Source organism: Pseudorasbora parva, chromosome 13 (assembly GCF_024679245.1).
Source record: "Pseudorasbora parva isolate DD20220531a chromosome 13, ASM2467924v1, whole genome shotgun sequence".
NCBI lineage: Eukaryota > Metazoa > Chordata > Actinopteri > Cypriniformes > Gobionidae > Pseudorasbora > Pseudorasbora parva.
Window position 1 is genome coordinate 22,755,912 of NC_090184.1, and position 27,128 is coordinate 22,783,039.

Consider the following 27,128-nt stretch of genomic DNA (forward strand, 5'->3'; position numbering starts at 1 on the left):
GGGATTTTGTCAAACACTTTTTTCATGCTTTTTGATGCATTTAATAAAATGTATTATTGGTTTTAAAAAAGAATTCAAACTTTTTAGTTTGTACACTAAAGTATTGTAAGAGCCACGGGTTTTTTATTTCTTTACCTGGATTTATACATGGGAATGATGTGTTGGCTGTTGGATTTTGAGATGAATGGAGCGATACAGTTTTTAAACTGTAACATTTTTGTTTTCCTGTTAAAAAGTTCTTAAAAGAAGTTAATGGAATATAACGAGTTGAACTCACGCTCGCATATCATTGAGTTGAGTTGATTGCTACCACAGATATATCCTGTTTTACACTTAGAATAGAAGTGTATTTGAAGATTACACAAAGTTAAACAAAATAATCATGCTGTTTCGAGAGGGTAGCCATAACTTCCCTAACAATGGAAATGTGAAGTTAAACCTTAATGAATGCCTTAATGAAGCTTGAGGACTTTCAAATTATTTGTACAACTTTTTATTACTGTTTCACATTTACTGTGTTTGGTGACTTTTTGCTGGAAGAAACCCAGTCATTTCTATACGAATCGATGCGATTTGTAATTTTGCATGAGTTTGACATTTTTCCCTATGCATATTTTGCAACTGATTCAAGTAGGTCGCACAGATTTACCAGGTTGACTAAAAGAAATCTCCTTGATTTGAAAATGGCTTGAAAGTTAAAGCTGTGCTTCATACATCGCTACATAATTGACAACGTATCATTTTGCCCTCAAAATTAGCTTTTTTTCATATTGATTCATTACAATAAATGTAATTGTATCACACTACTCTGATTTAGAATGGACCGAATTATAGATCTAATAACCAAGTTAAAATAGTTAAAATAACTAATAAAAGCAAACTTAATCGTTATTTTATTTTTTTTCATCTATGGGCCAACAAATTCTTAAATGAGTATTTTAAATACTCTATCCTCGTTGACTTCCATTGTAAGTGTATTACCATAGACAGGACACATTATTTAATGATTAATATCTAAAACTAAATTCTGTGTTATTTAACACAGATACTTGTATTGCTTATGTTTAATAAGATGCTTATATTTAAGATGCATATACAATATATGGTAACACTTAAGTTTCGGGTCAAATTCTCTATATCGAATTCTATTAACTATTTGCTTATTAGCATACATATTACTTGAATATTGGCTGTTTATTACTACGTATAAAGCACATAATAATGCCTTATTCAGCATGACCATATTCTACATCCTTAATTTTTGAATTAAGTGTCTTTTCCCTTTACTTTGGCACATAAACTTCACTTCATAAACTTTCACAGGCAAAGCATGTAGCTGTACATCTTTTATTGCAACAGTTTTACAATACTAGGGGAAATGTTACACTAACAGTATATTACAAATTACACATTATTTTCAACAATATTACGTGTATATGTACATAAACGTGTTGGGTCTTCATTTGACGCCAACAGCTAATTTACACAGTAAATACAGTTTAGATGGAGAAATCGATGACTTTTTTCAAGGTGTTTTCTTTATGCGTACATTTAAACTGCAGCCCATATGAATAAAAATAAAAAAAGATATCCCTGAAATAAATTATCATTCATCTCATCAGGAAATATATATTCTCTTAACTTCGAATAAACTAGGAAAGCATAAGCTATTTATCACTGGATTGGTTGTCCTGTGTCTTAATTGTAACAATGAAGGAGTACTAATCATTTATTTGACCCATTTAACGAAAGCAATCTAAACATCTGATGACAGATTCACAATTGCACTAAATATTTAAAGATGAACAGGGTTAATTTGATTCGATTGAACTAGAGTGGAAAAGCACATCATGTTCATTATATATTTTTGTGTCGATGACTGTGACAATGATTGCAAGTAAAACTGGCCAAATCATCAGGCACTTCATTTTCTGTGATAATGGATGTAAATAGCACTTCCTTTTATAGTCTTTGACAAGTTGGTGTTCCTTCTCAGTTACTACTATCATATTTATGTATGTATGTAGGAAGCTAAATCATTTAAAAACCACAGTCTAAACGAATTGCACTTTATAGGGTGAACAGCGACCATGGGGGGAGAAATTATCAGTTCATTTCCTGTGTTTGCGTGCTGCTCAGTGGAAGGTGTTCGGGTTGGGTCGTATCATCATCACAACCTTTTTGAGGGAATAGGCGCCTCCTCTGAATTCAGCCCAGTACACGCCGTCCTGATAGCGGCTGCGGTAGTGCCCTCCTCTGTACCACACGCCGTTCAGATTTGAGTGGGCACAGGCATTATACCACCAGCCTCCTTTTTGATAGTGTGCACAGTTGCCTGAGATAAAACACATTTTATATATTCATTTATTATAGACAAATTTTGAAAATATAATTTGATCTGTAATTGACTGACTGATACCTGTATATACGTCATGATCCCTGTCTAAAGTGGTGAACTGCTTCCCGTTGTGCCAAGTTAGGGAGTCACCGGCATTGCCATGATAGCGGCCCACCCTGAGCCTGTAGAAATCGGCTTCGGGCTCAAGGCGGAAACTTGCGTACTCTGCAAACGTCTTGCGTCCAGACCAGTCCTCTAAGGTGACCAGCAGCTTGTAGTTCCCCTGGTTGGTTATCCAGTATATGTTCTCCAGACCCAGCCAATATTCTCCATCAATGTTTCCAAAGCCTTGCTGTGATAAAACAGAGGATCGACTGCCATTGAGTATTAGATGGACCCGGTGAAATAGTTTGGTTACACCTTTATTTTAAGGTGTCATTAGCCGCGTTTCCACCGCAGGAACTTTACCCAGGAACCAGGAACTTTGGGTGGTACTCAGTGTGTTTTGACCGCAGGAACCAGGGTCTAAACAAAGTCACGGGCAAATATTTCCCCCTCCAAACGGCCCTGCTCACGAGGTAGTACTTTTTCAAAGTTCAGGTACTTTCGAGGGCGGGACTTTGGCGCTGAACATGCTGATTGGTTTACCATTTTATTTCAACCGGCATTTTTAAAAGTGTTTTGCGAGGTTCGGTCTACCTTCAGTAAATATCAGTCTTGCTCTCTGTCTGATGGCGTGCGTTCGTCTCAGCCATCTCATGTGCAATGTCCGTAATAGCTGATAATAATATACATTGTCATTTTAAATCTAGCTTTACAAGCTTTCTGAAAATGCTAGTGTTCTTTTCTGTCGTTGTTAATTACCTCTACCTAATTACCTTTTTTACTAAGGTTAATTACCTTAGTAAACCTATACATAACCAGCAAAAGCAGCACAGCTTGAATCTCTTCCATACTCGTTATTCATTTTTTTACAGCCTATTTTTTACCATGTAAACGACCTGACCAATTACTTTTAAGTGTGCGTCCTTACATGACGTGACAGCGCGCGCCGCGCTCATGTTGACAAGAGAGGAAAGTAAATTTTTCTGAGGGGTAAACTTTTTATTTCGCAAGTTATGAAGATAATGTTTTTACTTTAACTGCACCTGACAGAAGATTTTTTTTTCTAAGATGATTATTACACTTTACAACAAATAAATAGCTTATATAATACTGTATTAGTCCTGGTGGCCGTTAAGAGTTGCTATGGCTACAGTTAACACATTCCAGCTGGTGGAGAAAACAGCGTTGACATTTTTGATGCAGCAGACAAACTGCATGTAACAAAATGATTGCGATTGAAAGTCATCACATGTAAACACCAGATCGGTTTAGATAACGTATCATGTAACCAGTCCACTAAATCTTTCAATCGGTACAAAAAATGTCATCATTTTTTGTTTATTTTTGCGGTCGCGCAAAAATGATTACTGTCCGTCAGTGACTTGGAGGAGCAGTCGTGCGCAGTCCTACATCACCGGACTAATTTGCCTAATCTTCTCAGAACTTTAGATCGCGGTGAAAACGCAGACAGTTGCAGGACTGGGGGGAGAAAAGTTCCTGTAAAAAAGTTCCTGGTACAAATTGTTCCGGGTAATTTTGGTGGAAACGGGGCTATTGTTACAGTGAAATTTATATATTTAAGTACCGAGTACTATTAATTAACAACATGTACTTACTATAGGGTTATAGTAGGATTAGGGTTTGGTTGAGGGTTAGTTGCATGTAATCATGCATGATTTATGTTGTTACTATGATATGTACATGGAACATATGCAACAAGGACACTGTAAAATAAAGTTTTACCAACAGTTCTTTTAGTTTACATTACTTTTTTTCTCTGCACTTCTCTGCTGTGATTTCTTAATTTTAGATTGAACACAGAAAAAAAAAACATTTCTTTAAAAACCCTTATTTAATTATATTCTTCTATTGTAGAGAATGTGTGTATAAAACCATTTTGAAAACTGAATAAGTAAAGAACATTATAGAATGATTAATTTGTGTATTACATATATGCCATACACACATCATACATATAGACCATATTAATGTTCAGAGAATAATTACATAAGTTTTCATTTGCACTGATGCATTACAGTTCAGTGTGGTAGTTTCTGCTTGGCATATGTTCCTTATTAAACCTCTTTAAGTGCAAGGGTCTTTATGTTCACTGCCATCCGGTTCAGCTTATGTGAAGCAGCCACAAGTTATAGACCATGTGACGTTAAGTGACAAAGGTAAAATGTAGGCAAATTGTTACCACAGGAACATAAATTTACCTGTTTGTAGAACATGCCACCATTGGCAAAGGAAGGCATATATCACCTGTGCCTACTACATATTGTGTGTTTAAATGTGCTGCTCATTTCCCCTAATTTTACAGTTAGATTATCGTTGCCATCATCTAACGCTCGTTCAAATGTATTTTTTAAAATTTTAAATTAACGATTTAATAATACTGTTAAATGTACTCCAACATTTAAAAGCATAAATATATGACATTTATATATATATATATATATATATATATATATATATATATATATATATATATATATATATATATATATATATATATATATATATATATATATATATATATATATATATTTTTTTTTTTTTTTTTTTTTTTTTCACGCTGCTGGCTGGGGTTTTCAATTGTTTTCAATGAGAGCGCCGCGTTTTTAGAACACCTGGAGCGCACCGAGGCGCTGAGCGAGTATTTCACGCTCAAGCGCTGAGCGCTCAGTGTTTTTTACTGCTCGCCGAGAGTTGAAGAATGTTCAACTTTGAGTAAAACGCAGCGCTCATCACTGTCACTCTTCACTCAGCTGTCCAATCACAGTGGAGGAGGGGCGGGACTAATACTACACAGACCAACTGCCACATTTTGCGTGTCGTCATCAGATGAAAACAAGCAATAATAACGTAACAAAATTATTTAAAACAAAAGCCAGCACAAATACTTTACATTGGATCTGCAGCTTTATATAGAATCAATACAGAAACAAACTACCACTGAAATTAGTAAGACTTCCGCGGATTTTCCGTATCATAACAAGCAAAGAGTCTCAACTGAAGAAAAAAAACGCTGCCTGCCAAAACGCTCTCAAGCGCTCAGCGAGGCATTTTCAGCAGAGCGCCTAGCGTTTTCTGCTGGCTAAAAACGCTTTGGTGGACACACGGCCTTAGTGTCTTAGTGAGCATGAAGGCCAATAGACCTTTCTCACAAAAAACGGAAATACGTATTAGTGGTGGAACAGGAGTTCCTGTCAAGCATCAACACATTAGAAAAACATACCCGGGAAAGAGAAAATGGATCAGAGAGTCTACACAACTTCGTTAACGGATTTGACAGATATTACATTTGATGGAAACGAACAAATGGGTAGTGATGGGCAGACCGAGGCTTTGTGAGGTACTGAAACAGTTAAAGCAAATGTGCCGAAGCTTCGGGAAAAAAAAACATCCGACACCCGTCTCCATTATGTCATAGTCATCACTTGCGTGTATTGATCTGAAATAACATTGACAGTGATATGTAAAATAAAAATAAAAAAAAATAAAAAAAAACTTGTTTTTGTAACCTGTAGCCTGCTCATTGTATATATTTTTTGTCATGAAAAATTAAGATTAATAAAAGAAATAAAGCTAAAAAACATAAAAATTGTATTCAAAAATATAAATTGCTCTGCTGTTGAAGGACTTGATCGACTTTTTTTTTTTTACATATCATTTCTCCAGCCTTTGAAAAAAATTATCTCACTAGGGACACTTGTTGCTGGCATGCACAAATATTTTTTAGCAAGTAGACATACAATCTTGAGAGACGTAATTGAAGTATATTGTTCGGCATGAATATGTTCCCATGGCTGCAGGGTAACTTTTAATTGCAAGTCTATTATTTATTTTGTAAATAAATCGTTGTGCTTCACTCTGTCATAATATTCACGTAAAACACATAGCCTCATTATTATACATTGTGCAAATAAACAAATCTCATACATCCATTTAAGCATGCGTGCTTATTTTAGTATTTCTGTCAGTGAACAATACTACAGCCTGTAAAACATTTAAATAGATATTAGTAAATAATGGTAATATAAATAATATAAGTTAAATATTATTTTAAAAATATTAGTTTTTTATTTCCCCTCAAAGGTGCGTCATAAGCGCTGAAAGGGATGTAGGACACAAGCAGGAAAGTTTGGTCCTTCGTCCCACCGGGTAGCCAGAATCCATTTCTGTCTAACTTCACCATCAACAGAGAAGGAATGAAACGACAGGTATGGCTGCTTTTGGGAAAAACAAGAATAACCTACATAAGCTACAATAACGCTAGCTCGTTGCTTCTGTGCCATTTGTTTACCCGTTACTCTGACGGGTGAGGAAGAAGATTACCACGACGATTGCGTATTTCCGAAGTTGTGAGAGAGGTCTATTCACACCACGCTGACAGACGACAACAGACAGTTTTTCAGGTTTTGTTTGATCAGTGTGCTGTCGAAATCTGTTGCCGTGTGGTCGGAGTTACTTGTAGCATTTAAAATGATTGATTTTTAACTTTTTTTGTTAGGTTTTATTTATTTAGACAAAATACTGTTATCACTTATCGGTCATAACATTATTTTATTCATATATTTTTATTTTATTTTATCGTCTTTGCTCACCTTATATGTCTCCCAGTTTCTGAAGAAGTTAACCGAGCCATCCATTCTTTTCTGGATGACCGTCCAGCCACCAGGGTCCTGTCTTTGATCACACCACACCTGCATCAGCTTGTTGGTGTTCTCCGGATTCACTAGGTGCATGCCACTGTTAGTGTGGCCGTCCTCCAGAGCCTCCAAACAATCCTTCCAGGGACCTAAGAGGTAGAGGGGTTATTCAGTATTTATCCCACTCGGTCATTCCCGGCTAATTTCAACAAGATTTCTTAGAGGTTTTTTTAGGGAGTCTCCTGCCTGTTTCTGTCAGATCTCATGCTGGGAATATGACACTGTGAGAGATATTCTTGTGCTTGAAGGGAAATTCAGGTGCAAAGCTAAAACAATTCCATAATAAAAGAAAGTCAATCACAGGATCCCCCTGTACACCATCTCTCAGTTGCATCTACTCCCACTAGGTCTCTTGTTCTTCCGCAGCACAGCTGGAAAAGCTTTCAACGCATGAAGATGATTGACCTTGGCTGCCATCCTGGCCTGGGAAGTTGCCTCTGCTATTCCAGCCAAACATAATGCTGGCACGAACGCCAAAGAAAGGCCCATTTGCTAAATAATGCAGTAGCAAGTAGATTAGCAAGCACTTCCAAAGTTCCCTGGGCATCGAGAAGTGTTTTTATAGGGATGTGTCAAAAATGGCTCCAGTTTCCGAAGTTTTCCAATGAAAAGCAGAGGAAAAGGCCATCCATAATTTATTTGTCTTCAAAATCATTCCCTGATCTAAGAAAGTTAAATCCCTGATCCAAGACTTTCTCTGAGCTTCAGTTTTAAATGGTAAAAACTACACAGGTTGATTAATACTCTGCAAAAGGCGGAAAATCTGTCTGTCTGTCTGCTCTCTGCTGGTTTGGTTGTGCTCTACCTAAATATAATACCTGCATAAATATGATATTCACTAGCAAAACCTGGCTGGTAAAGCTGATTATGGTTGTTAAGAAGCTTGATGGGCTTCATATTAGGGTCTTTTCTAGGGAAAGTAGTCAAACCTAAACACAACCTTAAACTTAGTTTTGCTTTCTAAGCACATGATCTCAAATGTTCCATTATTATTTGTGTATTTGAAATGTTCTCTCCTTACTATTAGGTCTGGCAGACAGCCGTTCAGTTATCTTACATCTCAGTCTTAAAGCGCTGCCGAAGCCTTGTGGTTTACTTACAGTAGTCTGGAACATTTTACTGTTTACTCTCATCTTGTAGCTTATAAAAAGCAGGCCTCATGCCCGACGGCTGGCCCTCATTCACATCCACTCCAACCCCTTCATCACTTTGGTTGGTACGTTCAAAAATTAGCTAGATGTGTCTTGAACCGAAACATAGGATGTTGCTCCAGTTGTTTTTTTTTAATTTATTTTTATTTCACTTGTAGTATTTAAAATGGTTCATTTTAGTACTTAAAATTTACACACTTACAATTAGACATTTCTGGCTATATTTATGATAACAAACCGCTGGATTCATAGCCTCCAGTGCACATTCCAGTGAGCCAGATTGTGTCTGTGTTTCGGAAATCTCTCTGGCTGGCTGATTTTCACAGCATGCCAGAGTAAGAGCCATCACACTACCTGACAAATTTAAGATAACAACGCAGACGGGGCTCATTAGCCCCTTACCGTGAACAAAACTGAATCCATTCCAGCATTCCCAGTCCCAGGAGTAGCAAGTAAACTGCTTGCTTTTTTATTGGGTCAGTAGATTTTTTTGTAATCTCAAGAGACCAACCTAAAAAGTTCTATTGTAAAATGCAAAATAAATATTTACGATTCTTGACTTTTTGTATGTCACTGATTTGACCAGGTGATCTCTTTAAACAAATGGTCCAGTGGGAGTATATTTTATTTTTTACTGTACAATAATTATTACATGTTTGGTTAATTTGTCCCAAAGTTTCAAGTTTTAATTTTATCAGTGTTTTGTGCAAATTTTTTGAGCACGTTTTGATTCTGTACATGAACCTTTATAAAAGCACCTCACTCCACATACTTTGCCTCATTATCTTGGAGCCACCAATTTCTTGCTTTCCCTTGGAGAAGTCTGCTTGTCAGCAAATGAGAATTTTTCCCTTTAAGCCCCCTTCTGTTTAATTGGTCGTAGAACATTTTACACCATGGAAACTTGCCACTTAATGCAAAATGTGTGCCAAAACAAGTATTTGAAGAAAAAAAAAAGATCACGACAAGAACAGAACAGCTAAAAGCAGGTTCAAAAGTACATTTTTTGAGTCCTTTGTTAATTAGAACAATGATTTTAGTAAGGAGGTGAGTCACTTTTGAACTCCTGACATTTGCTGTTTTACAGTGACAATATTTTGGTGCACTTGTCCAGGGGAATTTAGACTAAATCAGCTGTTATATCTGGTAGACAAAGGGACAAAGTTTAGATTAGTTGTGTGAGATGGACAGATGTAAAATGACACATTGTAAGCAACCATTTTCTAATGGGAGAGAAGACAGACAGGAAAGAAAATCTGCTTTTCACTACAAAGACTCTAGCTAAAATTCACAGAGATAAATGAGGTGACAGACTGGAGATGAACACAAATCCATCAAGTCAAGTGAACTTTAGAGGAGATATGGTAGGAAGAAGGGAGGAAGAGGAAACGGAGAGGCCTTACAGATTTTCAGTGGTGTGGGTCTTGTTAAAACAACTTGGCAAATCCATCAGCAGGCCATTTCTCTCCAGCAGGAAGACCCAGACCTGATAGAGCACTGGGCTGTTTTTGTGGGATGTCTGGGTTACCCATGTCTGGTAACACTGGAATAAATGACTTCACTTCAACAGATTGCTTCTTCTCTCCCTATCCTACTTTTTCTCCTATCCTCTTATATCTTTTCTAATTGCTGCAAATTTGTCTTTTCGACAGCATTTAGATTGTCAAACAATTCTGTTTTTTGTCAGATTGAGTCTTGTCGTGTGTTTGTAAATGGCAAAAATTGCGGGTAACACTTTAGTATAACACATATTCACTATTAACTATGACTTTTGCCTCAATAAACTCCTAATTTACTGCTTATTCATAGTTAGTAAGGTAGTTTTTGTAGCATTTAAGTTTAGGTATTGGGTAGGATTGAGGGACGTAGAATAAGGTCATGCAGAATAAGGCATTAATATGTGCTTTATAAGTACTAGTAAACAGACAATATCCTAGTAATATGCATTCTAATAAACTAATAGTCAATAACTGAGCCCTAAAATAAAGTGTTACCAAAATTGCATATCAGACTGGATTTTTGACATCTTATTTGTGCTAATTTTATATATGGTTCTTAAGGTGTGGTCACATTAGTTAAATTTAAGCGATGAACCACAGAGCACACATTCAAACCAAACAGCTTTCTTTTGTTCAATGCTGTGAATGTAAGTGAACAACTTGAACCTGTTGCAGAATCTGCGTAGGAAAATCTTTCACCCTCATACAAAAAAGTCCTATTGAAATTACAGGATTTTTTGAAATGAGAATTTCCTGAATGACGTTACATGTGACCACACATGTAATCAAACATGTTTAAAGGTGCACTATGTAGTATTTTTGCAGTAAAATATCCAAAAACCACTAGGCCAGTGTTATACATTTTGTTCAGTTGAGTTCTTATAATATCCCAAATGTTTACAACTATTTGTAAATTGTGAGAAAATTGCTGTTTTAACCAAGGAACCTGTCAAGCTTATGTCAATTGCATCATATCTGCGTTACCTTCGGTTTCCGCTTTTATTCTGCAGAAATGCTTTACTCTCACTGCAGTGTGCAACGAGTGTCACAGCAGCCGCTGAGCGAACGCACATCATAACATCATTTTAAACACACTTAAATGTATCTAATATGATAAACAGAGCTGCGTTACCTCATACTCATGACCGGAAAACCGGAAATGGCGACGGCGACTGTTCCGTCATAATAAATGTCCCGCTCCTCGCGAGCCGTGTGTTGCAAAACAATCGCTCCAGCGGCCTTGCTCAGCTCTCTCAACACTCGGTCGTGCTCTGCTTCACACTACAGTAACGTTAATAACCGTATCCATGAACATGATTTCTGCCAAAGTTGAGTCCTATACTGATTCTTTCCCACCGGCTGTGAGGTGAAAACCACGTCCCAAGATTCTGAGCTCAAACTTGACGTCATCAAACTACACCTTTCTTTTTGCCCTCTAGCGGGTGGAAAAGTTTCATAGTGTAGCTTTAATGTTTCTTATCTGACTTGGGTCTAATCTCTATTTTCTGAATATCATAATTCTAATGTCACAAACTACCTTACCAATCATGTCAACGTGTGATTTGTCAACGATTGATTTGTCAACGAGTGGATCTCTGAGCTGGTGTGAGCTAGTGAGTGGAGGCAGGGCTAATTTGCATATTCATAGAACTGCGTATACTGAATGAGAGAAGGGTGTAGAGTTACATTCAGGCTGTTTAAAGGCATGACGATTATTTTTATTTTTTTATTTTTTTCAAGGGAAAAAAACAACATTTAAATGTCATTTTGGTGATCAAAGCTGAGTTTTAAGGGATAAAATTATGGACTAGAGAGGGACTTCACCTCATGCTGTGTGTGCACAGATATACTGTATAGTGTAAATGCAGCCTGGTGGCTCATCCTTATGTCATTTCCCAGCTCAGCCACTGTAGACTTTTTCTGCTGGTCTTTCCTTCACTTTTTTGACTTCTGTCCAGAATCTTTCTCTCTATTTTCTTCTAGAGCTCTTTTTCGTACTGTAGTCTCATTGTGAAAGCTTGACTCTCACTGAGGAGAGTTTATGTAACCTTTTTCTATTAATGCAGGCAAACCTAGCCAGGAAATTGCTCATGTCACCAGATGTAGTGGAATTACTTGCCACTGAACGATGCCTTTTTCATTTTCGCTGTCTTGACTAGTTTTATATTATAGATAGACAAAATATACATGCTGGTGTTGGGGTTAATGATATAAACAAAACATTATATCATGATGTTCTAATGTTCGTTCATTGAAATTGGTAAGTATGCATTAACTGCAAAAACAATTTTTTGGAAAATAATCGTTGTAACTATATCTGAATTATTTAACTGGGCTTTTCGCTTTTTGGAGCATTAAAAGCATGTATAATGAATTGTAGCAATCACTCTGAAATCAATATGTTGCATTAAATCAATTTGGACCTTTCTTTGTTTTGTCCACGACTATGATACCAGCCATGAGTGTGACTCAACACAAAATATTTTTAATGATATTCATCATCTGACCAGATTAACTAACTGGATGTTGGCATTTCAAAGCTGAGACAACAACAGCTGGTTTATTGTCACATGTCTGTGTGGGAGTAGCTATGTAGAGAGAATCTGAGATGAAGGAACTTTGATAGGCAGTGCTGAATAATGAAGGACTGCAAGAAATAGGATAAGAGTCATCAAATGGAAATATCACACTTTGAATTATTTATTGTCAGTAACCATTGAATTAGGACGCTTGGGGCAGATTGGCTTTCGAAAAGTTTGGTAAAGCTAATCCATTTCCTCAAAATGCAAGTTTTTTTGTTCTCATATCAGTTTTTCCCTTCAAAGTACATGCACCAATGGAAGAATGAAGCTGCAACTCACCTGAGGGTTTGTTTGTGGTGGAGGGGCTGTGAGTTCCTCCTGGCATGGTGGGAGGAGGGGCGGGTGGCACTTTGAGGTTCTGATCGCTCTGGATTTCGTTGGTGATCTGATTGCGGTTAAACGTAGGCTTAATGAGGGGTGGTGAGGGTCTGGGTTGAGGTTGTGGTTGTGGCTGGGGCTGAGGCTGAACTGGTACCCTGGGGACCACAACCGGTGGTCCCCTCTGACACTGCGCCTCAAGAAGTGCAATGAGCGCCGACTGGTTATTGGCCAGTGAGGCGAGGTGCTGATACTTATGCTCCAGATCTTTATAGCGGTTTGTAAGCTGGAGCATCTCTGAGGTCTGGTTGAGAATCTTGTTCTCTAGTTGCGACAACTCCAGCGCATTGTCCCTCTTACGAATGATCTCATGCAGCAGCTGCATGTATAGCTGCGTCACTCTGGAATTCATATTACGGGACTCCTTGCGCAGAAGCTTCACCTCATTGACAATTCCGCCGTCGACTTCTACAAGCTGCTGCAGAGTCTCTATTTGTCTCTTCTGCTTGTGCAGCTCAGAGTTGAGGAGTTCCAGCTCCTGCTTGTTGACTCGGTTCTCCAGCATGGCCTCAGGCTCCTTGGAGTTCACACAGATGGCTCCTGTGACCTTCTGCTGGGGTACGATGAAGGTGTAGGAGCACTTGTCCTGTGGAGGAGGCTCGGGGGCCCGCCGTGCGCGAGAGGTCGATAGGAATTCAACCTCTGGACCTTCATCACTGCTGTCAAACTCTTGAGTGCTGCCCTCCGTTACAGGAAACGGTCTACTTGCCAGGAGCAACACCAGCCATACTAGCACAGGAACATCCATGACCACACACACCTGTCAAATACATAAGGAGAGAAAGGAAGAATGACGTTACTCTATTTATTCAAAAATATATCTTTCAAACCCTTAAGTTGTTTGCCATGATCTTTTTTATTATCAGATCATTTGATCTATTGTATGACAAGATTGGTTCAGGTTGTAATATGTCACGTAGTGCAACTCCAAAAAAAAACATATTTATGAATGAATAATTCATGGTGTTTGAAAAAACTAAATATATTTTTGAAATATAATAATCCATTTTTAATTCATTGAGTTTAAAATGTTTTTTTTGTTTTTTTATGTTTGTCAACACAATGGATGGGGCATATTTCGAAATGTGAAGCCACTTTTACTGTTGTTTAGCTAATTTTCATGAGTGCCATCCATTAGGAACCCACGTGGTCAGGAATTTCGGATAAGCACGAAAGTTTTTAATTTTTTTTTAATTTAATGATGTAGATTTGCCTGATCGCCTCTTTGACCAACTGCTTGGTTAGACTTTGAGTTGTGCTTTATACATAACTACACTGTTGACAATTGGACATTCTTATTTTTCATTGACCCTCAGGGTTAAGCTTTCATGTCGCAACAATCAAAATCACCTTTGCATAAAATGTAAGTCATTGCTGGAACCATTGGATCAGTAAGGCCCTGACGCACAGCCTTTTTTGGTTGACGTTTTTCAATTTAGAACAGAGCAGTGCTCTGTGTTTTATTTTTTTTTATGTTGCTAGGAAACCCCCAAATCAGCTGTCCAGTCAGTCTAATCAAGACAACCGTCACCACAAAAAAAGACCCCCCTCTCCATTCATCAACTCTATTCAGTAGATTTTTTTTTTTTTCAACTTCATGTGCTCAGAGCACTCCTTCAAAAACGTGAAGCAGGCGGTTAAAACCTGAGGCGCCCAGGGTGCATAAACAGTGCACAAAGAGCTCACAGCCAACAGAAAACTATTTTAAAAAGGCGCCGCTCACTGGAAAAACGCATTCTGTCTGATCGGGCCTAATCTTATAAAACTTTACTTTGATACCATGACCCCAAGGAATATATGTTTTTTCATCCTAAAGAGCCTTTGGGTGGTATGAGGCCAATTTCCCCCTCTATGTGTCTGGACAGGCCTAGCTTAACCGAACTAACAGAATCCCAACTGATCTAGACATAAGATCTGACACCTCACTCAACCTCAGTCGCGCCAGTGAGCTCATTACTACAGAGTCAGTGGGCTGCCCCTGTTTCTAATCCAGTAGTGGAAGCTCTTAACTCCAGGAACAGATTAGGTTTCACTGGGAGAAATGGTCTGGCAAGCCACCATGTTTCTCCAGCACTGATGGAGAAGCAGACAGGAGTGTGGCTGACCCACAACAGGGGAATAATGAGGCTCTGCTGCCCCATAGTCTGTAAGTTCTAAACTTCGCTGGAGCTTCTGGACTTGAATCTCACTCAAACACTCTCTAAGCATCCTCTCTCTCTCTCTCTCATATGTGCTGGCAAGCTTGATTGATTCAAGGGAATCAGTTCGTCTTAAACGTTTCCCCCTCATATGTTGCATTCAAATGTGATTCATAATTATTCAAGTTCATGTAAATGATCAGATTCCCCCAAAAAAGTGGCTTTTCATTGCTTTTTTTGACTTTCAAATGTTGTTATCCAATCTTAAACAAGTGGAAATACACAATTGTAAGTGTTAGAAAAATACAGTTAAATACAGTTCAACTCAATCCAACATCATTATTATTATTATTATTATTATTATTATTATTATTATTATTATTATTATTATTATTATTATTATTATTATTATTATTATTATTATTTATTATTATTATTATTAATAATAATAATAATAATACTAATAAAAGTATTATTTTTACTGTATTCTATATATTATATACTGTGTATTATTATTTATAGTAATTATTCATATTTTGAATTAGCTTTTATTTTGTTTTCAGTTTTCATTTTAATTAAGTTCTAGTAATTATATGTGATTCCCTTTTTCGTTTGAAACATTTCCATTTTATCTCCTTTTTAGATTGTGATTTTGATATTTAAACGCATTTTTATTTTAGTAAGTTGCATGTTTCAGATGAATTTTAATTAGCATAGACAATTTCCAATACTTTTAGTTAACAATAATTCTGTTGCCATCATCAGACCAGCTTTGACCACCCACACCCCATGCAAAACTAAATGTCCTGTTGAACAATGGAGCAGCATGCTGGGTGATGCAGAGTGTTTAATGCTTCTGAATGGATTGTTTGGTCAGTACGGGTGTCCTGGCAGGAGTCTGCTCTGATTTAGGCTGCCACATGAATAAGTTCTCGATGACGGCACTTGATTATCTGAAGCTGGCCATAGGCTTGAACATCACTGAGGGAGAATGGAAAATCTGATGTTGTTCTAGTTCATACAAGCAATGGGGTTTTACTCTGATTAAGAATGCATTACATAGAACGCATTGTGTAAGGCATGCATAAACCATGCCCAACAAAGTTTACAAGACCCGGTAAATTGATACTGAATTTAATGTTTCCTCTGTTCGATCACGCCAGCGCCTCACGCGCGCACACAACATATTGCAAACTTGACATCGCAGCCTGTTCATTAGCAACATAAAATATTCAGCCTAACATATATATGTTAGGCTGAAACACAGACTGACTATTTAAACACAGCTTAGTTTAAATAGTCAGTAGTAGCTTACAATTTGTGCCATTCACTGTGGTGTTTCGTAGCACATTTTTGCACATGTGGAGATGATTTTTTTTAAGTACAAAGCCTATAATAAATAATAGTTTAGCATTCAAATACATTGCGAATTTGGAAACATTTGGATTTGAGTTTGAGAATTAGGCTACATGCTGGTTTCTCATTCATTGATTTTGTTTTGGCGGTTGTGTGGAAAAGGGCTGAGCTGAATTTAAATGGAGAACAGTCAAATGGCCCATCGCATATAAGTATTCTTATGCTTGGCTTGACTTGTTTGAATGTAAATGGTTGTAGGCCTATATATGGGACGATACAAAAATTAAAAAGACGGTCGCGCTTAAAGTTCGAAAAGCACTGTTCTAACCGATAGCGAATAAACTGTGATGAACTGTGTGCATGCAGATGCAAAGGCACCTCTCAAATCTGACACCTGCTTCCAATGGATGTCTTTGCTTTCCAAGAAGATATAACGTGATTTAGTCTGACTACATGATTCACATTGAAAATACTAGTTATGTAAAGACCACTTTCTGAAGCCCTCTAATGACACAACACATTGTCTTTTATATTCATGACATGAAGCCACTTTGTGTTGTTTACCTCAAGTTTCAAAGAGAGTGAGCATATTATTGGGAAAGCAGCCCAGGGGTGTGGTAGGAGAGATGTTAGTAAAGGCTTTGGAAAACACTTCTCCTAAGAAAATATAACTAGAGTGCTTCATCTTTAGGAACTTTAATTGAAAGCTGCTGGTGGGTTGAGTTGTAGATTGCCCCTATTCAACACCTTTCTGATCCACTGCGAGCAGATTCTCTGATCTACACTCTGACAAATGCATGTAAGTAATACAAAGTTATTCAGCTTCTACCATAATATGGAATAACTATTAGAATGTGACATTTATTTATACAATAGTTTTATTGATAATATTGAGTTCCTTACTTTTGAGATTCCTTTTAATCGTTGCATTTTTTTTTTTTTTGAACGAATCAATTGAGTGAAAGATTCAGTGAGTCGCTCATAAAGAGTTTATTTCATGTTTAGTTCATGAATGAATCGGTGGGTTTGAAATTAATTATTTGAATAAATTATCATATTATTAAATTCCTGAATAAAATATCTATTTTTAAATGAATCATATAAGTGAATGATTCAATGACTCACTTAAAAGCAGTTCTTTTGTTCATAAATGAAACTGTTTTTGAATTAATCAACTGAATCATTGCCTTAATCGTAAAGACTTCACTCATGAATTAATAAATGTGTTTAAATGAATCTCAACCTGCAGAAAGACTCACTAAAAGTGAGAAAGATTCACTAATACAAATTTCTTAGGCACACTTAACACTGTGTCTACACCGGACGTTACAGCTTGATGCTGTTTATACTGGACGAGAAAAAGTGACCGCTACAAATCCATGTGTTCTTCTTGTCAGAAGTACGTCACAAGTACCGGAGCCATTGAAGTACGTCAAAAAACGAACGGGGCATCAGTTTACTGTCAGGAATTTGTTGCGTCGCATCTAGTGTAGACAGCATCACTGAATATAATGGGTTTTATTTGCTTTTTTCGCATTGTGGCAAGCTGCACGGTGTGTCAGTCTCAAACACAGACATGCATAACAGAGCTGTTTCAGAAACTATAATTATTAACGACCTGGACCAGAAAAAATTATTAGCATATTACACTTTATAGATCTCTTTTTCTCCAAAAGCTTGTCCAAAATGTTTAGTCAGTCTGTTATCATCATGGCACAAAAACATACAAAGCTGACAGAAGAGTTTTTTGGGGAATTTTCTGGAGAAAATGGGATTGCAGTGCTCATTATTTTTGTCTTTTAACATATTCTGGGAGGACAGCCAGACGGGAGTCAAATTTAGTGTTAACATTAGGGAGATTTTCGAAATATTAGCACTAATGGATGGATTTTTACTGAATGAAACATTTTACCACTAGTATTACCGTTTCTGCTTGTCAAGCTGTCACTCTGTTATGGGGGATAGAGGACTGATGCAACAAAATTCAGGTTGTTTATTTTATTGTGGCTGTTGATACACAGTAACCAAAATAACAGACCTTTGCAGATGAAGTCAGCAAATGCACAGGAAACCTGCAATCTGTCTGTCCACATCATGACTTCACCACTGGGACAGCGCAGAAATATTCATCTCGCATTGCAATTCTTGTTGTCTCGCTCTATTTATCCATCTCTCTTTCTCACAGCTTTGAAGGGACCCTTCATGCACTTACTGTTTAAGCTGCACACAAACATGAGAGATGATCTGAGAGCTGTTTACATAGTATCTGTGTTATTTGTGCTGCCGAACTATCTTCGTATTTCCGGTCACTGATATTAAGTTACATAATTTTCCCAGGAAGGACATACTTCCTGTTGTTTTCTGTCTCATGGAAAACATGTAATTTGTATGTCCCCATTCTGCTGTCTGGACATGTTTGATTAAGACTCTCCAGTTGTCACGCTCCTCACAAACTGCTTTTGTCTCTCTAATCGTACTGACAGATTGATTGTCGGAAATTTTAAAAGCTGTTGACTGGCAAGAAGGATCTATTGGACGCCTATTGAAAAATCCATCTTAAGCCAGTAGCTGTGTTTTAAAACATGGCTGTTGGTTTCTAGGTAATCCAAACTCACCATTAGCTAGTCCAGGCAGGTTATTAATGTTTCACAAACTGTCCTAACCACATAAACTGACTGACTGCTGTGACCAGCTGGTAGCTGGTCTGTTGCTCATTCCAGATGGTTTACAAGCTAGTGACCAGCTAGAAACCAGTTACTATGTTCCAAAACATGTAACCATCTAAAGCGGGATTTTCCAGCAAAGACTGCTGCTCCAATCAAATGATCAAATCAGATTTGGTTTCTTTTCGTTTTCATTTTAATATTCTGGGAAAATCAGTTCTGGTTAATTTTTGCATTAAGTATTAGATATGTCCTAATACAAGACTAAAGATTATCTTATGTTTCATATGAACAGCAGCACTTGTGTTTGTGTTTCAGATATTGACTTTAGTGAAAATAACCTCATAGGACATAAGTATTAATGTTATTATAATATGTTGAAGTGTTCACCTTGTTGCTATGCTGATTGTTTGGTACTTTAGTTGGCTTCTTTTTTCTTTGCCCATTACTTATTCTTAAAAAGAGGTCAGTAAGTTTTTTTTTTATTAAACTAATTAATACTTTTATTCAGCAAAGATACATTAAATTGATCAAGAGTAAGATTAAATACTTTTTAAAATATATTTTAAATAGTTAACTTTGTATTAACCAGAGTCCTGATAAAAGTCCTGAAATATCAGGGTTGTAACTAAATATATTAAGCAGCACAACTATTTTCAACATTGATAATAATAAGAAATCTTTCTTGAGCAGCAAATTAGAATGATTTCTGAAGGATCATGTGACGCTGGAGACTGAAGTAATGATGCTGAAAATTCAGCTTTGTCCATAAAAGTAAATTACATTTTTACACTTTGAATAGAAAACATATATTTTAAATGATACTAATATGTCACAATATATCTGTTTTACTTTTTGTCATCAAATAAATGCAGCCTTGGTGAGCAGAAGACTTCTTTCAATTTAAAAAATAAATAAAATAAACTTTTATAAAATCTTGCTGACCCTAAACTTTTGAAACTTGTTGGTGTACCTCTCTCAAGTGGAAAAAAAAAAAGTTTCCTAAAAGGAAAAAATAATGACGGTTTCCACTAAAGAGTGTATTTCATGAGAGGTTAAGGAACCCCCTTGTGCCGCTGTAACAGACCAGTAATGATAGGTTGGACTTGCGACTTGTTGGATATACTGACAGAGTGTCGGACAGCGGGCCATTACAGGAGGCAGCATCTCGTGTGAGCTAATGCTGCGGGCGGTATGTGGTTTCACTGTGGTGTGTGAGCATGTGCCTCTGTGTGTGTCTGCGCTCGTGTGTTTGTGTGCGTCTAGGAAGGGGGATACCTGTGGTTTTTCTGAGTGGAACATAAGATGTGTTGGAGAGTGTGTGATGCAGAAATTCAATGGAGACCCCAAATCTAAGAGCTAGGACACCCTAACCAGCAGACAGAGTAAGTGGAAATGCTTTCCTCTGTGGTGCAATGTCTGTATGAGCGGCAGGGCCGGAGAAAGCACATCTGCCTTATCCAGAGAGCTGTCATTACACCCTTGGTGGGAATGAAATCCTCCAGAGTCTGTCCTTCTGACACGCACCTTGAGAAGTGTCCCGACAGGCCAAAGTGGAGTTTACCTCGTCCAGTGTTCCATTACAGATGTGGCATGACTTACAAGCAACAGCATGTCTGGACTGCTATTGAACTATTCCACATGCTCAGTATAAAAGAGAAAGAAACACCTTTTAAACGAGAAAGAACAATGACTGATTGAAACAAGTTCTGCCTTGTTGTGCTCCATAAACAATATGCCATTTAATTCTTTAATTTAAATTGAAGTTAAGATAGCTAACAGGATTCTGATTTGCTCTTCATAATAACATTTTAAAGGTGCCCTATAATGATTTGAAACAATATTATAAATTGTTCTCTGATATCTAAAAAGAGGGTATGTGGCATATTTAAGGTCAAAATTGTCACTAGAAATTGTCCCTAGGATGTAATGCTCTGTTTTTGCCTTATTTGGAAGGTTTGTGATTATCAATGCAGAGTTCTGCTCTGATTGGCTGTTTCACTGCCCAGATCAATGACAGCTAACACATCTATACCATCCGTCATGGCAATGATTTTACAATAATAGCTTCTTAACTTTAAATCACGAATGGAACTGGGTAGCACGTAAATATGTTGTTTGTACAGTAACAGTACAGTTTGACAGTAGAGTACAGTAGTGATTTATTTAGCCAAACAAAGTAATGTAGAAGCCGCTCAAAATAGTCTGTGTCATGTTTACTACTCACCCGCTGCAAATTAATCATACTTAAGTTCTCAAAAATGTATATTTATTTAACAAATTGATGAGAAGCCTTGTCAAATGACTACCATTGTAACTTAGATGGTGAAGAAGGTGATGTTAGCTACAAGGATTGAGTGAGCGATCTGGAAGCAACTAAACAGTAGTAGTAAACGTAGTTAGCTTCTGAGGTATGTGTTAATGATGAAATTTAGGCTAATTTAGATTTCAATCCGTCAAAAGGGATCGATATACGTATCTACTATTGTATTTTATGACAACACTGACAGGAAATAATATTAACCTTTGTCATTTGACAAACTGTTATGTGTTCTACTTGGAGTTTCCAATACTAGAATCTTGGGTTTAATCAGAAATGGGTTTGACAGTCAAGCAGCGGATAAAATCACTACTTGCTGTTTATAGGAATATTGTTGGAATCAGCCCTTTCTTTATCCTGACAAGCCAGACCCACAAGATGTTTGGTCTGGAAACTCACCATAGACAGGGCTCAATCCGAGGGGCGGAATAAACGGTTGTCTTTCAAACTCCCTCTGCACGTGATAGGATAGCGCTACAACCAACCAGAGCAACGAAGGTGAAACAGAGCTTGTTGATAGATTAAACATTCGCCGTATCCGGTCGGCTAAACTCCGAACACATCTTCCCTTTTTAAGAATGACTTCAGTGCCGTTCTTTGTTCTTTTCTCAGAGAAAAGCTTAACTCCAAGTCTTCCAGAATCGCGGTCAAAGCTGATTCGAAAGACCGCCGCTGTTCACCAGTTTCTGTGTTTACTAGAAGCACGCAAACACAACTCGGCCGTTGTCATTATGGCCCCGCCCACCGACTCTATACACGATGTGATTGGCCCGGCAAGAGTTAGGGGAATACAGCTCAGAAGGGTTTTGGGAGTTGCTAGACGACACAGATTAAATTTCCTGCCGCTAGGGTGCGTCTAGATTTCTAGGCTACCCTTGCTTCAGTTTTAGACGCCATTTAAACTATGGCAAGGTTAATTACATTTTTCATTCTAGGCTGTTACCATCTGAATGTCTCAACAGAAATTGAGACTCATCAGGCCAGGCAACATTTTTCCAGTCTTCAACTGTCCAATTTTGGTGAGTTTGTGCAAATTATAGCCTCTTTTTCCTATTTGTAGTGGAGATGGGTGGTACCCGGTGGGGTCTTCTGCTGTTGTAGCCCATCCGCCTCAAGGTTGTGCTTGTTGTGGCTTAACAAATGCTTTGCTGCATACCTTGGTTGTAACGAGTGGTTATTTCAGTCAAAGTTGTTCTTCTATCAGCTTGAATCAGACAGCACATTCTCCTCTGACCTCTAGCATCAACAAGGCATTTTCGCCCACAGAACTGCCACATACTGGATGTTTTTCCATTTTCACACCATTCTTTGTAAACCCTAGAAATGGTTGTGTGAGAAAATTCCAGTAACTCAGATTGTGAAATACTCAGACCGGCCCGTCTGGCACCAACAACCATGCCACGCTCAAAATTGCTTAAATCACCTTTCTTTCCCATTCTGACATTCAGTTTGGAGTTCAGGAGATTGACAGGGCATTGAAGCAACTGCCATGTGATTGGTTGATTAGATAATTGCATTAATGAGAAATTGAACAGGTGTTCCTAATAATCATTTAGGTAAGAATTTGTTAAATAATTAATATATTACTTAATTCTTACATTTGTTAACCTAATGCTAAATTATAATCAACTCTGATGAATGATTAATCATGATTAATCAACTAATTAATAATAAATCAACTGCTAAATAATTTTTTGGGTTATGGCCAAGTCAATCTGATTTTTGAAAAGGACAAAATAATTAAATTCTGATCTTAACCAATAGCATAGTGTGCAGTCATTTACATTGTTACTCATATTTGGTCCAACTTGTTTTGGTGTTGTACAATAGCAGTGTTTGAGTCATTGATCAGAGAGTGCGGGGACACAAATGCTTGATGTCTTCTTTCAGACTTTCCCTCTCGCTCCATCATCCCCTTGTTCTCTCGCCTGCCCTTCTCATTTCAACCTTAGCGTGGCATTCCTTGAATTCCGCCCCTCCTCATTAGGGTGAGCTAAGCTGCCGTACAATCACACACACAGAGAGAGAGAGAGACGGAGGCTGGTGAAGGCTGATGAAGTCCTCACCTCACGCTTGTGCCTGTGTGCTTCTCACGAATTAGCTCTGACTGTGAAGTTATATCTATGTAGGTTAGCAGAGCACACCGACTAATGAGGCTAAGCACAGACCCATTTGCACATTTAACAATGGAACATTTTTGCACTGCAAAAAAATGCTTTTCGTACTTAGTATTTTTGTCTTTTTCTAGTCAAAATTTAAAAGAAAATGGAAACAATAACATTTACTAGAAATTTGTCTTGTTTTGGGAAAAAAATACTCAAAATTAAGAGAGTTTTTGCTTAAAATAAGCAAAATATTCTGCCAGTGGGCTAAAATAATCGTGTTTTAAGATTATTTTGCTTATTTTAAGCAAAAACTCTTAATTGTTAGCTTTTTTTCTGTTTAAAGGGATAGTTCACCCAAACATTTGTTTATGCTGTAGTTTAGCAGAATGTTGAATTTTCCCTTTCCCAGGCAACAATTAATTGATAACTGAAACTTTCAAGCTACCGTAAAAGTACCACACAAATTTCAAGTCTTCTGAAGCCTTTGTCTGAACAGCAAACTGAATTTGAGTTGTAATTAAATGTGCAGTGTGTAATATTTATGAGGATCTATTAACATAAATGCAATCTAATATACATAACTATGTTTTCACTTGTGTATAAACCTTTACATAATGAACCGTTACGTTTTTATTACCTTAGAATGAGTCATTTCTATCTACATACACCTTACAGTGTGTACAGTCGCCTTACAGTGAAGTCGCCATATTTCGCCGTTGTGTTTCTACAGTAGCCCTGAATGGAAAAACTGCTCTACAGAGCACTAGTCACTATCTGTGGTCTCAGACGACATCTTTGTCCTGTGTCGGCCACCTCAGGGGTGAGTGGTGGGCGGTTTAAATTTGAAATTCTATTTCATTAATAATTTGTTTGAAATAGAAAATATATTATATATGGCTGATTAGTTTAATGCATCTTTGCTGAATAAATGGATTTAAAAAACTTGCTGACTCAAAACTTTTAATAATACTCTACATTATGTGTTTGGTAGCATTTAAAACAAGCATTTTACAATATTAATACACACATATGTAATATTTACAAAACCCTTTAGGTTCATGGAATATTAAATAATTGAAAATAAAAAGACTTTATTGCATTTAATTGGTGAGATTATATTACAAATGTATGAGTAATACAAATAAAATATAAATAAACATGTGTAAGTTGCTAAAGCTGTGAATATGTAGGTACTTCAACATTTTAGATGCTTACAATGCATCCATATTTTACATCCATAGCGTATTTTCAATAGTTCTAACATGTCCTACAAATACTAGCATTATGTTATGAATACTTGAAAATATTAATAAGATCAGGCTGCTAGACCAGGAGTTTCCAACCTTTACAAACCCAGAGTCCCTGCACCCAGACGGACCCCTAGTATAAAAATTTTTGATTGATAGACTTTATAATAACTTTTCATTAAAAACATTTTAATTCATATATTCAGACAATATAAGCAGACTCTACATTTTATCTTTACCACCAACCCCCTGTAGAACCTTCAAGGACCCCTAGTTGAAAACTCTGGGTCTAGACCATTGTATATACAATCCGGAGTGCTTTGTATAAAGTTGCAATTATGAGCTTTGTGTATTTTGTTGCCATGGCATGCCCATCCATAAAGAGAGTACTAGAGACTACTCTGATTTTGAGAATCCATAAGCTCTCTCTTATTCAAACAGGACTAAGGCTGAACAAATAATTGATTGAGAAGTCTACCTCCGTTCTGATCCCTACAGATGGAAAAAAGCTTCCTGTGGAATGAAACAAAGAGACACATCCACAGTCAACTCTCCTGCATCCTGTCCCTTCCAAACATTTCGCTGTGGGATCGGGATGTGTAGCTTACTTGGCCCCCCTCTATCCCTGCCTTGCATCCCTCTTCTTTTCTTTTCTCTAATTCCAAAACTTATAATTCAAATTCATGAAACTGAAAGATATTGTGTAAAACACTCCCCCATCATGTTTCCTGTCATGCTGTTTAAAACCACTTTAGTAATTCCTTTTCCATAAATCACACCTCAGTGTGTTCCTAGACTTGTCTAGACTGTCTTCCAGCACATGGGGAACGACTCTTTTTAGTCTAAATGTTCACAGACGTCATTATTGACGCAGTCACTTTGTTCTCTTAAATTACGTCTGGGGTCCCTTGCTGATAACAGCCATTGTTTGTTTATTACAAATGAACCCACTAAAACACATCATCCCCCAATTTCTCACTTCTATTGTCCTCAACAACCCTACCGGGCTTCCTTTCAACCCGGCAAAGATTAACCCTCCACTTAAACCATCAGAAAGAGATGTCGCCCAGGGCAACAGACCTTATCCATACATCCCATGACAGCATCTTAGTTGGAGGGCGAAGCTCAAAAACAATTACCAAAGCACATAGAACTCAGTATGTTACAACAATGTGACGCAAGCTCTCAGGCAAGCGTAAACAGGTGTTTAAAAGTTCATTACGAGATTAGCACAAGCATTGTAGTCAGCCGGATGCGATTACACATGTTTAGAGAGCAAGCGGGACCACAGGGCTCACCTTATCCTTAGCAGATGATTCCAGTCAATTGCACAGCACCCTCTTGAAATCCGTCAGTGTCCTGGAGCAACCGTGCAAAGTGCCTCAGTGGAAATAATCATCACAACGTGTGGAGATTGCTCTGCAGGGTTTCCCTCTCTCTTCTCCCACGCTCTCTCTCTCTCTCTCTCTCTCTCTCTCTCTCTCTCTCTCTCTCTCTCTCTCTCTCTCTCTCTCTCTGTCGTAATCCCCCACTGTCTCTCTTTGTTAGTATGTCCTCGGTGTCAGTGGAAAGGTCTTCAGTTTTAAAGCCCTCAATTAAACACCTCTGTCTGTGTGGCGACGCAAAGCCTGCGAATCCTTGCTCAAGAACTCTGACAAGGTCCGCTTCAAGGGCTCTTCTCAAAGAGATGGTTAACGCATATTAACGTGAAAAATCCTTACAATTAAATCAAAGTCTTTAAATTGTACTCTTAAAAGGATCACAAACTTAAGAGAAGTGGGCTTTGAAGACCTCAGAAGATCAGCAGATATCTCTTTAGGTTTCTGTAGGTTCCTCTGTGAATTTGTGGTGTTGAAGGCAAGGAAAGTCCACCAGCATGTTCTTCTCAGCCCTCAGCAGGAATTTGTGTGTTCCCTGTCAGTCTTACTGGACTAAGTCCATCACCTCTGTTGCACTTAGTTTTTCTACTCCTCTCTCTCTCTCCCTCTCTTCTTTACAACAGGCAGTGGATGTGGGGTTAGTCCACCCCCTCTCCACTTTTCTCCTCCCCTTGGCACAAAGAGATCTGAAAGCATGAGCTTCTAATCCCCCACCCATATTCACAACCCCTGCTATTCACTTCTCCCTCTCTGTCTATTTCCGGACGGTCGACTACCAGCTGCAACTGTTGTCTGGAGTTCAGTGATGTCACAGTGATCAGGTCCTAATTGGGCACGGATATATCTAGGTTATGATCTTGGCGAGAATGATGGGTAGCGAGATCAAAATGATAGGATGAGAGAAATGGAACATGATTATGGACTTCTTTGTTGGTTTTTCATTTGAGTTGGTTTATAAAAAGTAATAAAAACAGTGATCGTCCTGTGAATCTCTGTTATGGCTGGAAATAAATCACAAAGCTGCTTGTTATGTGCAGGAGTGTGGTCATTCAAAATGACAAAAGCTTGTTTAGTGTGTTCGTTGCTCTAGCACAGTTTAGAGTAGGTATTGAGTAGAATAGGTCTGGATTTGTTTTATTGGTAACATTGTTT

The 27,128-nt window shown here is 37.7% G+C and overlaps 2 protein-coding genes across 2 annotated transcripts in view; one reads left to right on the plus strand and one right to left on the minus strand.

Annotated features, from left to right (window-relative positions):
* Window positions 1–27,128, plus strand: part of ralgps1 (Ral GEF with PH domain and SH3 binding motif 1) — a 188,470-nt gene that overhangs the window by 92,269 nt on the left and 69,073 nt on the right. The gene's annotated exons all lie outside the window — the stretch shown is intronic.
* Window positions 1,334–26,659, minus strand: angptl2b (angiopoietin-like 2b). Its single transcript, XM_067413502.1, has 5 exons — window positions 25,896–26,659; window positions 12,670–13,528; window positions 7,054–7,247; window positions 2,420–2,690; window positions 1,334–2,335 (listed from the first exon to the last, which is right to left on the minus strand). The coding sequence occupies exons 2-5, from the start codon at window positions 13,514–13,516 to the stop codon at window positions 2,136–2,138; spliced, it is 1,512 nt and encodes a 503-aa protein (XP_067269603.1). The 5' UTR covers window positions 13,517–13,528; window positions 25,896–26,659; the 3' UTR covers window positions 1,334–2,135.